General features: G+C 42.2%; 1 protein-coding gene across 4 annotated transcripts in view; it reads right to left on the bottom strand.

The window, feature by feature from the left end:
* SNAP25 (synaptosome associated protein 25) overlaps window positions 1-14,439 on the bottom strand; it is an 85,616-nt gene that overhangs the window by 14,172 nt on the left and 57,005 nt on the right. For 2 of the 4 annotated variants that reach the window (XM_004461832.5, XM_004461833.4), the window contains exons 4-6: window positions 10,644-10,692; window positions 4,126-4,243; window positions 304-429 (exon numbers count right to left, since the gene is read on the bottom strand). In XM_004461832.5, coding sequence (XP_004461889.1) covers window positions 304-429; window positions 4,126-4,243; window positions 10,644-10,692 — 293 coding nt within the window. Of the gene's footprint in view, window positions 1-303; window positions 430-4,125; window positions 4,244-4,408; window positions 4,527-10,643; window positions 10,693-14,439 lie in introns of all 4 variants that reach the window. The other 2 variants (XM_004461834.4, XM_058287558.2) reach the window with 1 other exon arrangement.

Genomic DNA, 14,439 nt, shown 5'->3' with positions numbered 1-14,439 from the left:
GGAACGTTGGCATGATCATGGAAGAAAAACGAACCACCCTGCTGGAGAAACCACGTGGAGAACAGCGGCACCGGCTTAGCCCAGCCAACCACCAGACAAGAGAACAAGGCCATCTTGGATCATCCTGCCCCCAGCCGCAAGCAGCCCCAAGGGTGAGCCCAGGCTAGGCTAGCGGAAGAATCGCCCAGCCAACATCTAGATTCATAAGGAATAAAGTAGTTGTTGTTTTGAGTCGCTCAGTTTTGGAGAGGTTTGCTACTTGGCAAAAGATAACAGCTATGGCGCTGGCTCCATGAGGCTCACCTGCGGATGAAGCCACCACTGATGGCCATCTGCTCCCGTTCGTCCACCACACGCGCAGGCTGGCTGGCTACGACTCCATCCTGATTATTGCCCCAGGCTTTTTTGTAAGCATCACTTGATTTAAGCCTATGCAAAAAAGAGGGTGAGTGACAGGGCACGGGGTGGAGCTTCAAGCTCACAGCTGTTACCTCTTCAAGTGAAGGACTGAACCAAGCAAATGAGTTTTACGTCAGGGCATCAGAGAATACCGATATATCATAGACGGGACCCAAACAGTTGGCCACCACCACGCCTCAGCTACTCAGAGTCTCCTTTCCAAAGGAGTCAATTGCAATTGTCAAGACTGCAAACTTTGCAAAGTTGCTCTTGTGATAGTTTGTTTTTGTGGTTTAGTTGGATTTAAGGCAAGGATTAAAGTAGCTGGAGGACATTCCGTTTTAGTTCGGTGACATGGTTATATTTGGAGACACAAAAACACAGCAAAACACACTGGCAGACAGACACAAGACTGCCAAGTAGAGTGTGTACATCACACCACAGCAACACACTGTCATCAGGAAGAAACATACTTGACCAAATTTGTACACACCATCATGCAAAGACTGCCTGTTTAAATGTTGGATTTTTTCCAACGCATGTGTGGAATGAACATTTCCAACTCTGCATGAAGGACATAAAGGATTAGTGGTTGGCCAAGGGTAATGGTCGTTGAGCTGCTTCTAGGGTGATTTGAATTAGATGATATATCGGTACTTCCAAACAGTCACCATACATCCAGAGTTGATGTACAAACCTTTGTCCACAGAGACAAAAAGTAAAAGAGGTGTGGTGAAATGAATGCAGGAAAATAGAAGAGAGAACAAGCCATCTAGCACCGGAAAGGGAAATCCCTCTACGTCTTCTTCATGCACCAGCTACAGGCATGAGTAGAAAGTGAAGCATTCTCATTTAAGCCAAACTACTCCAGAAGTTGACCATTCTCGAAAGGCACTAGCAAGACAGTAATAGCCTTCATGAGGATTTGAAACGCAGGTTAAAGGGCTTCTTTGTCAGGCAGAGGGGCAGGGTGGGAATGTTTACGACTTCCTACTTTGAACTATCCTGGGGTTGTGGCAGCGGGGAGAGAGTGGTTTGGAGCTGGTTTGGTCTCCGTGGGCCATATTTTGCTGAGCTGCCTTGGAGAGGAACTTAAAATCCAGGCATACCTCTTGTGCCCAGTAGAAACATGTGCAGCATATTTTGGTGGGTGTGTTGGAATCTAAAGCAATCAAAGATGTTTTTCTAGGTTCTTTGCATAGTAGAAACCACACACTTTTTAGTCCAAAAGAAACAGAACATCCTTTTGGTCCCATGATCACATTTTCTATTGTCTTCTAGACATGAGAATTTGACGTTTTTTTTTTTCTTTCAATAGGGACCATCGTTATCTATTAAAACTGGTTTTAATTCTGAAAGTTGGGGGCCAAGTAAACCTGGAAACAAATTTGAAAATTCGTACAAGTGTAATATTAGCGACTCCCACAATCTGGTGTGTAATTCCACATGCCTTAAAGCAGTCAGAATTTACTGCTTTCAGGGACCATGGGCCCACTCAGTGGGACAGGATCCCAAAACTAGTTTAACAGAGCTTCAAGTCTGATTTTTTTTCTTTCCCAATTCCCCATCCCCTCCTTCCTTGAATTAAAAGAAGTTATATGGACTTTGTGATGTTTTCTGCTATGTAAAATGTCTTGTATACCATCTTTGGCGAATTGAAGGGAGCGGAAAAGTATGCGTTTCTAAAAGAAGGCAAATCACTGCACCCGCAATGCTGCACAGAGACTCACATCACTGAGGAACATCTACCATAGTCCTTTGAAACATGCCGAGCCAGGGCGAAGCCCCCTGCTGGTCCAGGGTACCACCAGCCACTGCGTTGTGACACATGGTTTTCAAAGCATTATTTGGGGACCACTTCAGTCAAGCTTTGAAGCTCAGTTAGGGTCTCCTGTGCATTAAGAACTTAGAGCCAACTAATTTGTGGATTTGCAGGGGCCATCATTTCACCAGAAGGTCAGAATCCATCCCAGGGCAATCTCCACCCTTTCTCCACACACACCTGATGAATGGGGTGGGGTGGGGGGTGTATCTGTTGGAATTCACCACAAAGCCGATGAAAATCTCACCTGGGGCCAAGATGCCACTCAAAGGGATATACAGTCAAATCGTGACTAACTGGAATGTTGGCGGATGGGTCATTTTGATGAGTTGTATTACTTTCTTAGTTACTAGTGGGTCATGGGAGAAAATTTTGTTTTCAAGGGAGATTCTTGAATAGTTTTGTTGGACTCAGGGGACATAATCGAATCTTTCCTTGGTTATGTTTTTTTGTTTTTGTTTTTAGGAGATACTGGGGAGCGAACCCAGGACCTCATACATGGCAGCAGGTGCTTAACAACTGAACTACACCTGCTCCCCTGTGGTTTCTTTCAGTGGCCGGGTGGCCTTCCGCTGAAGATCAACTTGTACTGTTCACTCCTCTTAGAAGTGGAAGTTTTAGAAGGATGGAGACCGAGTGGGAGGATATATACTAACTAGTGTGTGCTGGAAGTAAAATTTTAAATTCCTAATTTGATTATTTTTCTTTGTTCATTTGTCTTTTTGCTAAAAATAGAGAAGGGAGCAAAAGTATAAATACAGTAGCTAACTGGAACAGTTAGCTAGATTCCAGTTATTCAGGCTTTACTGTAAATCATTAAAAAAAACAAAGTTTATTTGTAAATTGAGCCCCTCCCCCTCCTAAACAGGAAGTGGGATATTTTAAATCAGCCTCAAAGTTTAAAGGATGTGAATGGTCATACAACAAGCTAGAAATGACACTGATTTCTATTCTAAAAGCTGGGGTCAGGAAAGCTTTAGGAAAAAGGCTTCTTTTGAAAGTGGGCCGTGGGAGGGGTGAGGGAGTTTGCATATAGGATTTAATTTTCCAAATGCATGTTGGACAATCCGCTCATGCATTTTGTTTTCCCTGCTAGTCAAATGAGACTACTTTCCAGAACCCTCAGTTTCAGGTTCCTTCTGTTGCAAACCTTTATAACCACATGTCACAGTTTCTGCTACATTCCAAAAAAAGCGTTGCAGAACCTTGAGAACAGTTGAATGTTTTGTGATGTTGGGCATGCAAAATCTACACATTTCAACATTTCGGCCAGTGTACGGGTAGGTCTTCCAAGAGGAAGTATTTGCAAAGGAGGGGTTCAATTTGGGTAAAGCTAGAGCACTTCTTGCCTAAGGGCTCATCACCCCTGCCTTGTGGCATCTGCAGACAAATCGCTGCCCAGATTTGGCGATTGGCTCACAGAAGACAGGAAGAATCCATGTCATACTCTCTAGCTTATGGAAACGTTTGCTTGGGCCAAATTACCTCTCTTACTTTTGAAAAATCAAACCCTGATGTATACATTTCTTGTCTTCCAAACTTAGCCCCAGCCTTTTCTAAACGTGCAATTTTGGCTCTTGGGGTTGGGGAAAGTCAAGTTCCCTGGGTGCCTCTTTCTTGAGGCTGGGCTCTGTCTTGAGGTACACTTTCTGGGAAATGTTGAAATGTTCAATAAAAGTTGCTGACAGTGAAGCTTTCACTGTAGTATGCCTGATTTATAATGCATCGCCAGGAACTCCCGCTAATATCGTCTAGGCTATGAGATGAATGCACTGGAGACGTACTGATCTCTTCCGCATGCCACATGCCCATCCTGCCTATGTGCCCGGCAGGGATGAGCTTGTCAAGGCTTGGAGAGACGGGCCTTGGGAACCCAAAGCTTCAGGCAGGCAGGCAGCACCTACTTGTTACAGGGACACACACAAAGCCCGCAGAATTTTCCTAGGTCCGTCAAATTCTTTTCTGCTTCTTTCATGTCCTTATTGATTTGGTCCATCCCTTCCTCAATGCGCTCCAGTTGTTCTGATTAAACACAAGTATTTTATCCCCACAGAATGAAGCAGATGGAAAAGGACAAAGAAAAAAAAGACAAAACTTCAGACATTCACTTTGACATTAAAAAAGAAAAAAAAAAAAGAAAGAAAGAAAACTGGACGCCACAGATTAGAGCTGGTCCCCAGTACCTACTTGTTACAAGGACATATGAAAAGGCCACAGCATTTCCCTAAATCTTTTAAATTTTTCTCGGCCTCCTTCATGTCTTGGTTGATATGGTTCATGCCTTCTTCGACACGATCGAGTTGTTCTGGTTAGGACAAAGGGATGACAGTGTGGAATGAATTTTTGGGGGGTTTCCAACAGAGCATGAGAAATGACTACGTGACACAGGATTGAAAGAGAAAGCGAGATATTACAATGCACTGTCCATGAGAATGCCTGGCTGCAGACTGCTGCCTCTGCCCTGCACTGCAGGGGTGGAAGGAAATGGATGAGAGCGATGCTCAAGAGAGTTTGTAATTTGCACACGATGGGATGGGGTGGGTAGGCCTGTTTGATTCTGAGTGTCCAGGAAAGCAGCACAGCATATCCACTTACTCAGACACAGTGAAACCCAAGAGAAAGCCAAACAGGGGGTTTGTCTATGTTTTTTAGGCATTTGGGTTTCATGCAACCAGAGCAAGCATCTGCTTCAACTTTAACATATCTTTATCATTTGGAATTTTAAGATCTTCAACCAGGTAAGGGTAGAAAAATAGGATCTGTTTTCTTCTTTGGGGAAAACAACAGCAACAGCCACAATAATCAGCAAGCGGTACCAGATCTCTTTTCTGGCAGTGATGTCTAGCCAAAAGTAGGCCATGATCAGTTCTCGCTGAGAATACTCAATCCATAGAAGCTGTGAATAAAGCCATATTAATACAGCAATATTATATGTACTGGAACATTTTCATTCCCTTCTCATCCTGTGACTTACTCGCCATGAGAACTTTGGAAAGCATTTCACTTCTCTATAATGGGGGGGCATGCTAGACGCCAGCCTCAGTGGCCCGACTCCCGGAGGACAGGTGATGGATTGGATCCCGGGAATGGACGGTGCCATCGCTGCCAGCAGAGCTGGCCTTAGCCGATCTCCGAAATAGGGCTACGGTCATAAAAGCAGACCTGACTTCCAGGTTGCCAGGGTTAACTCGATTAATTTTTCAAAAGTTGGGTCACCAAATGAAGGTAACTGCAAGTTCATTGAAGGGATTTTAAAAATAGCTATTGGATCTGTTAAAGGAAAGCAACAATGTGGTATCTTGGCTGTCTAATTACAAAACCTAATTACATTTCCTGTGCTCCTTTCATTTGTGTTTCCATGCATGCCTGCCCAGGCCTCCAGGGAGAAAGGCTTGATTAGAATAAAACTGATAAATAAGTTTCCAGCCTACAGGAGGCATAAATAATCACTTAAAAGCAATTTCACATTTAACTGCACAGTGGAAACTGTCATTCTGAAAAACTATGATGGATTCCAGTGACCCAAATTGGGGAGACTGTCAATTTAGAATATAAGAACTTACGGGTGTCCACTTGTATGGGGCTGAAGAAATAGAATTCTGCTTATTAGGAATCTGCTCCTCAAATGACAGGTGAAAATAAAATTTTCAGAGTGTTTATCCAACATTAGCTAACGAGCAGAAATAACTCTGTAATGTGGGTGAACTTCTGCTGAGTGACACAGGTACAGTCATGTCTGTAAGAAAATCCTTAAAAGGGCTTTAAAAAAAAAGGATGGCAATTCTTTTTTTACTTTTCTGACAACTTCACTTCAACGACCTTTTAAGAATGTAATAAGTTAGTTTGTAGAAAATAAATTAACCACTCAAGTGAAAGGATTGGTGGGGGAACTGGAACTCAACATCATCAAATGAAGAACCACTCTAAGTCCAGCCAGGAACAGGGGTGCCAAATCCCAATCAAGGAATAGCTAACGGCTTTCTGGAGTGCTAGGCTGAGATGGGTTTCGAGGAAGTGACTGCGCTCAGAGGAAAAACCTGCTACCCTCAACTAAGAAAAATCGATAAAAGCCCAGGTATGGAGTGAGGAGGTATATTCAAGTATTTGTCCTTTCTGAGGAGTTTCTCTTGAGATACAAAACAAGTTAGTCCCATTTCGGCCAAAATGTTCACTCCAGGCACATTTCAGGGGTCATCCACTGTGCTGCAAGGCATTAGACCCTAACGTATATGCCAAACGGTCCACGAGTTTGGATCTCTGGACTAGAGAATTCAAATTAAGAGCTGAGAATAAGCAGGCAGGCCTGAACCCTTATTCCATGGGTCGCCAGCCTGTCGGGCACAGATCATAGCTAAAGGAGAATATTCTGAAGCCCTTCCGAAAAGTGGATTCTGAAAACTGTTTTAAACCTACCACTAGTGGTTGAGTGCTTTATACACAATTACTGATCACATGATTCATTGCAAGAATATCCTGGAACCCCTTTGTTATGGATATTCTAACAATAATATTAATCCTGAGAGTGTGCGGAGTGACATTTGTGGCCCTGTTTGGCACACTGGGATTTCTCAGCACTTCAGGGACATCTGTTGAGACGTTTCTCAGGGAATGCCTGAAGGGCACCGATTCTCCTGCTTCCATTCTGAGGAGGCCGAGTCTGGGAGGCTCTCCAGGCCACCCTCCCTGGCTGACTGCTTCTAGGCGCTAAGCTTGCTCTCTCCCTGCTCTCTGTTTATTCTTGGAGACTGGGAGGACAGTGACATTTTGGGCCAGAAGAGTTCCTCCAAGTAGACAGCCCTGCACATTGGCCAGGAGCTCAAACTTTCTCTTGCCCTAGCTGGATGACTGGTTATTTGTGATAGAACCACCCATGGCAGGATGAGCTGCGATCTAAGTTTAGACATTCCTTCTCCCACTCTTACTAAATAAGTCAGCACGAGGCCCTAAGAATCCTCAACCTGGTTTTAAAAAATACAAAACAATAGAAGATAGCAAGACACCAGTGCAAGTGACGCAGCGCGCCAGCCTTCACGAGCATATCCAGGCACTGGATGCTGCCTGCACAGCTTCTTTTTTTCTTAACATTGATGAGCACATAGAAATTCTCTTAAATAAACTTAAAAACAGCACACATGGCAAGTGGCTACTCTTACGGGCCTTGTAGCCATAGACATTCCAAACAAATATTGGTAAGCAGACTTTAGCAAAAGGTTTGTTCCCTCACATGCCTCCCTGTGTGCCATGTGCTTCTTAAGAAAGTCAACTAGCCCTCTGGATGGGCCTGACTTGGCCTTCATTCTGCCACGCAGGAATTACTGTTTAGTTTGGGAGTGGATTTTTTCCCCCCAAGAACTACATCTTCAGCATCAAGGCAAATATATAACCAGTAAAAACCAACAAAAGGAACAAGGGACACGGAGGAGAAAGGTTAACCCTTTCCATATTAGTGCCAAGATCATTTCAGGGGATTTCTCTTAGAGACAAGTTGTCTAGGGGAATAAAGACTCAGGACTCTGTATTTCCAGGGCCATCTCAGGCTCAGTGCTCCTTTGTGTCTTCTGGTACCTGGGTATAAAACAAGCATCCCATAAGGAATTTTTTAGTGCAGCTGTTGTTTAGCTGGACAACCTGGAATGGTCTGCCCTGAGCCACATGGTTGAAATGGTTCTTTGGAAAGATGGTTATTTCTTGAGACTCCTGTGCACCTGTGGGGTAGTAAGGTCAGTATTTTGGGTGTTCAGGCATAATCCAATTTAGTAGCACATAACTGAAGAGAAAGCCTGAAGCAGTTACTGATCTCAACAACTGAACATGGCATAGCAGAATTAAAATGCATTTATGATGGCATTGCAAGGTAGCTGCTGACTTGTATTCAGCTGTCATTTTAAAAGGCCCTAATCTCTTATTATAGATAAATGGAGTGTGTATCACTTAAGTCCAGGCAGAAACCACCCACCTGGGGAGGTTGTACAGTGGCATGTGTCTTGCCAGTATCAATCTGGTACCTGGTACCATGGACCTGGTACAACCTTAGGAAAAATGGTTTACTGAGGAACTCCACATTTACTGTGGTGTTGCCACAACTGAGAGGCTTTAGCTGAGAATATTAGCTATGAAGTGGGGAAATGTGGCAAACAGACATTCTATTGTGCATTGTTTCTCAGGGCATAATAGATGTAGGGTCCTGAGAATCATTTGTTCTTAAGAATAATATTTTGCATTTGTATGACATTTTAGCCAAGTTATATCTCTAGGTTTCCTTTGGAGAAATACACTTAAATTTGCAACCCAGGTAAACGTGCTATTCACTATCTCTCTTTTTGATTCTAGGTACTGCTATTTTATTAAAATAAAATGAAATTTTATTAATAAGTTAAATAATTTCAATCAAATTGAATAAAACTTAATCACTCTGACAAAGCTTCTATTTTTAAAATTGGGTTTATGTTCACTTGTTTCTTAAAAACTTTTTTCTTGCTTTTTAAAAATTGATTGATTGGTATATATTTATTGAAAGGTTTCAGTACAAATAAATAATGTAAAAATAAAAGCCCTCCCGTGACAGACGGGAGGTGTGCCCCTCAGGTGTCCTGTCAAGTGGGAACGCGCTGTGAGGAGCCAAGCGCTGGGGCACCTCTAGCTGCTCCATCTTTGGGAGGCGCCATGTCTTGCTCTCCCCGGGGGGGCTCCTCTGAGCACCATGGGGTGCTGGAGCCAGGCGTGCAGGGGGCTTCCCACAGCCTGGCTGAGACTCTCAGCGCTGTCCTGCAGCCTGCAGCCCTTCCCAGCTGTCTTCCTTCCTCCCGGAAGGCTCTCCCTGCCCACTCCTGCACTATCTCCCCTTGGTCCATCACAGATACCTCCCCCCACAAATCCCCTGCACTTTTGGTTCCTTCTTGGCATTTGACTCCCAGAGGACCCAAACAGACACATCTTTCTCAGTCTCTTCTTGCCCCCTCTTCAACTTCCCAGAAGTCAATAAAGATTTACCTCATTGATTGTAACTATTGCAGAATATTCCTTGTATGGCCATCCCATAATTAATTTGGTCTACCTGCTGACAGACATTAAGGTAGTTTCCAGTTTTACTCTATTAACCTAAAAGGTAAGGCATGTACATTTTTCTTCCTACAATTGCAAATGTATATCTTCACTGGAAAAATTCTATAAGTAGCATGTCTTGGTCAAAGATATGTGCTCTTCAAAATTTGAAGATATTATCAAATTACTCATTAAAACATTTGTATGAGTCTACAACGCTTATCTGTAGAATGAGAGTTCCTGTTTACTACATACTTGACAGCACTGGTTATTTTCAATTTTTAAACATTTCTTCCAGTCTGCTAGGTAAAGAATGACATTGAAGCATGATTTCATATGTTTATTTGCAAACTGACAATTATACCCCATGCCCATTTTTCTTTTTTTTTGGGGGGGGGGTCCCATTTTTCCTTGATAATAGGTAAAGGTGCTCTGTATTTTCAAGAACAGTGCCTTCTGTCTGTTATCTGTATGGAAATCCTGCCCCGCCCCCCATTTTTGGGTTAATTTTGGACTTGTTTATGCTGTGAATAAGCTTTACATTTTTATCTTGGACATTAAAAACCCCTCATAGTTCTGAAGAATTTTCTCATGTTTTTACAAAAGTATGAATATAGAGAAAATGTTTCTCGAAAGTTGTTTGTTCTGATAAGAATGAATCAGGAAATAATTTGAGTCTAGATTTATGTAAAATATGACCAAATGGGTAGATATGTTGAGGCAAAGAAAAATAAGGATACTACCCCTCTAGAGTTCCACTTCAGAGTGAGGTGTGCCATACTAAAATGCTGGCTCTTTTCATTTTCATTGTTTCTAGTATTTCTACAAGAATTTTTAAAAGACAGAAATATTTCAGTTGGTTCAATTTTCAATTTTCCTAATGATCCCTCCCTGCTCATATCCTGTTAACCTTCCAGTTATTTAAAGGATACCTATAATAAGATGGAAATCTAAACTGCTGAGTAGTAACTTCGGATGGCCAAAAGAAAGGGACAACATGATATATTATTCTTCCATTCTACCTAGGAATTATTAGAAGGAAACCAAAGCTATGGGGAGGATTGGGGGTAAGGGAAATAAGAGAATTCTCGCAGATCAAGATACTATTTTTTTTAAAATTACAAACAAGTGGCTGTGGCTTTCAAAAACACATAATAGGGATAGTAGTACCTTACATTCAACCATGAAGGCTTCAGCATTTCTGTGCATTTACCAGTCTTTGCAAGAGAGGAAGAAAAAAATCAAGATGTTGAAAATTCTAGAAATCTCACACTTACACAAGTAACACATGTCCAGATGACCACCTGTGTAGGCACAAATCATAAAAAATGCACTTCATTCGGATGAGGAATTGTTCTTACTTGAAGAAATCCGAACTTACCTCCTTGTTCATCCAACATAACCAAAGTCCTGATACCAGCATCTTTACTCTACATTCCAATATTGGTAGCAAAGTTGAAAAGGAGTTAGAGAGAGAAAACAGAGAAAGAGATATCAGTAAGGGGACAATTCGCCCTAGAAATGGAAAATGAGGAAGGACTAAAGGAAAAAAATAGGGAAGAAATCTGACAAAAGCATTTTGGGGCTGGGGAGGGACTGGGAGGAATGGGGGCTGGTAGATGCTCTGTCACTGGTTCTCACAGGTGGGAGGGAGGAGGGAGTCGAAGAACAATCTCCATGGAGAAGGGCTGGGAATGCAGCTTGGCGTAGAATTTGGATATGCTTAATATGCTTGATTTTGCATTTGAACTAAAAATGCCTATTGTCTTATAACAACAATCACAGAAAGCAAATCTTTTAAAATCTTCTAGACAATTAAATCATCTTCCCTGGCACAAGATATCAGAAATTCTCCATCAGTGAAGAGGGGATGCCTGACTGGGAAAAGATGTAGGAATCTTGGCAGGGGGTGGGGATGAGATGTTCAGGTTTATCGAAGGGGAGCGTGGAGAAACACACAACTCCCATTTTCTCTCCGTGGAAGCAAGTTCTATAAGATTTAGAAAACGGGTTGACAGAGGAGAAGGAAGTTTCCTTATATTGAAATTTTAAATTCTGCACAATGATATAGTGTAAGAAAATAATTCCTTCAAAAGGTTTAATTTAATTCTTTGTGCAGGAGAAGGGTTTAAAAGGCATTCTCCATGTCACTTCTTATAATTTACAATAAACCCAATCTACCAAACACCTCCAGAGTTATTTGGGAAAGTTATGGAGTGAGCAGTGGTGGGAGAAGGAGCAAGAGATTTTCATCCTCATACTTAGGAATCATCAAATCTCAGCATTTTAGCCAGTTAAATAAAGACCTTCCGTTTTACTAAGTGATTGTTAAGAAGTACAAAAATGGCACTGCTTATAGTTCAGATTAATTAGGTTTCCATGTAAAGCTCATGGTGGACCCCAGAATAAATTGTAAAATAAGACATCTTCCATAGCTCCATTTATTTTTCACTGACCTTGAAGAAAGAGAAAAACGTGTTAGTGGAGGTCAACAGCGTTTTTTTTAAATGTATTTATTTCGTTTTGTTTTAATGGAACAGCAGGTGAACAATTAAATTCCCATAGTGCTTCTAAAAAGTAAAATGAAGACTGAGAATGATTACAGTGAGCGTTTACAAATTCCCTTCTTCAGCGAATGGATACAGTTAACTCTCCTAGACACAAAAGTCGTTCTGCTTTTGAGCACACTGGGAGAGGCTTCTTTGCCGAGGTAGGATGCAGTCTGCAGAGAGGTGGCACAGAATGACCTCAGGAGTCACTGGACAGCACAGACTCTGGGGCCCAGTGGCCACAATCCTCGTGATTTCATTTCCTAACTGTAGGACCTTGTGTCTTCATTGCTCTGTGCCTCAGTTCTCTAATGTGTGAAAGAGGGCTAAGACTGGTTTGCATCTCATTGGGTTGTTCTGTGAATTAGCTGAATTAATATGTGTACTGTGCTAGAATAGTGCCAGGCCTTTGGTAAGCATTCCAGAAGTGCTTATAAAATAAGTATATTCTGAAAATGCATTGATAGCAGGATATGCAGGCAAACTTAAAAATATTGGCTTTCCCAACCACCATCAGAAGCTTCTAGACCACTACTTCTCAAACTTTAATGTGCATACCCTCCCTTGGGGATCTTGTTAAAAGTCAGATTCTGTTTCAGTAGGACTGGGACAGAGGCTGAGATTCTGCAGTTCTGCCAAGCTCCCCGGTGAGGATGCTGCTGGTGCAAGAACACATCATGAGCAGGAAGATTCCAGACCACAAAAGCCACTTAAATTTTTTTTTCTTGATAAGCCATAGCTTATTAAAAGGAAGTTAAGAAAGGCAGATGGCACATGATGTGACAATGCACCTTCTGATGAGGACAGGTGTATCTCAGAGAGCGTGTTCTCCTCTGAGGTCTCAACTTGAGACCAAACATAGGATCCTTGTTGAATTTTATTAAGGCAGGTCATGGGCAGAAGGTTAGCGATTTCCTTTTGGTCTGTCCAGCTCTCCTTTGTCTATACTTCCTTGCTCTCCTCTGTTAAGTTCATTTATTGTCTCTGAAGCCCTGCCAGGAAAATTTCATGGTGGTCCAATTTTGTGCTGGATGTTTCGGCACTGGGATGATTCACAAGACCTAGCTGGAAGGAGCAAGAGTTTTTTAGGTTGCCCCAACTAGGAAGAACAGAAGAAGAGAGCACTGATCTGGAGTCAGGAATGGTGGGCTATGCCAATAACTGTGAAACCTGGGATGGGTCCCCTGGCTCTCTGAGGTGGTTTCCCCACATTTAAAAGGAGGGTTGAGATGCTAAATAAGGTTGGGTGGTTGGGAGGTTGATTCATTCACTCACTTGCTTGCACACTCATTCATTTATTATTTAATTCATTCTTTCATTCAACAAACAGTTATTGTGCCTCTACTCTGCCCCAAGCACTAAGGATAAGAGAAATGCATGGCTTCTCACTGTCTTTCAGTATGAGAGGCAACTTGGTTGAGAGGACAAAGACCTGGGATTCTGAATTCCAAATTCTAGACCCATCTTTGTAGTCCATAGCTCTAGAGGCACCTGCTCTGTGCCTTAGTTTCCCCATCTGCAGCCCCTTTACTCACCAGAGTAGATATAAGGCTGAAATGAGCTACAGGATGTCAAGACTTAAAAAGCTCAACTCTAGGTGCAGCTGTGCTAAGTTCAGGAAAGACCACCTTAAAATGCAAGGGTCAAAGTGAGTGGAATCTCGAGCTGTTTAGAATGAGCTGCTCTGTTTCCTTAGATCATTTTGCTTTTCGGGGCGATCTCAAAGAAAAAAATGAAGATTGTAGAAACTGCCAGTGGAAGGGAAGTTAAGCACTGTGCATTAAAAAAAAAGAAAAAAGAAAAAGTAATTCACTGTCTGGAACCAGGATACACCCGGGTTTCAGTTCTCCCTGTCGTTTAGTAGCTGTGTGTTCCCAGTCAGCCACTCAGTTTCCTTCTTGGTAAAATGGAGAGCAAAGTAGTAGTAAAAGACACATGTAAGAGGTCCAAAGATTAAATTAAAGAGAGTTGATAATGCTGATGGTGACTGCTCTGAGCGCAGTGCAAGGCAGACAGTAGGTTATCAATTAACTGTTGGAACTGATATTAGGTTCCACTGACAGCTTTTGCGGACAGCTTCGACCCAAATAACTGCATTTTTGTCTGGGGGCTCTAGAAGCGCAGGGGAGCAGGACAGGGATGGGGATGCAATTTCAGGGGTGGCAGCACACTTCCTCTCAGTTCTTCGAGAATTCTGGGTTTCAATAGCTGAGAGTGAAAGCAGGTGGTTCTATTTTTAGCTTAGCTCCTTTCTTGGTTTCTCTTTGAGATGTGAAAATGGTCTGTCTCAAAACAGAGGAGTTGGAGATGTAAGGAATTTTTTTTCTTTCTCTCCTTTTATTTGCAGAGGAACTAAGACAATGTTTATAGAGTATTTTTTTCTTTCTTTTCCCATTCTGAGATGCTTTCCCCAAAGTCCAAAGCATTTGAGTTAAAAATAGAACACTCCAGGCACTCTCTTAATTGTCTGAATTCCAAAAGATCTCAAATATGCATATCTGAAAAGAACTGAATTTTCCATTTTTAGCTGAGGGTTTGGCATAACACAGGCTTAGCTTTAGAACTTATTCTATTCTCACGGTCAAAGTATCTCTTGAAAGTTAAGCTGTCATTAAAAGAAAAGATGCT

This window comes from Dasypus novemcinctus, chromosome 24, assembly GCF_030445035.2.
Source record: "Dasypus novemcinctus isolate mDasNov1 chromosome 24, mDasNov1.1.hap2, whole genome shotgun sequence".
NCBI classification, from domain to species: domain Eukaryota; kingdom Metazoa; phylum Chordata; class Mammalia; order Cingulata; family Dasypodidae; genus Dasypus; species Dasypus novemcinctus.
The sequence above is the reverse complement of the archived record's forward strand: the minus strand, read 5'-3'. Positions and strand labels throughout refer to the sequence as shown.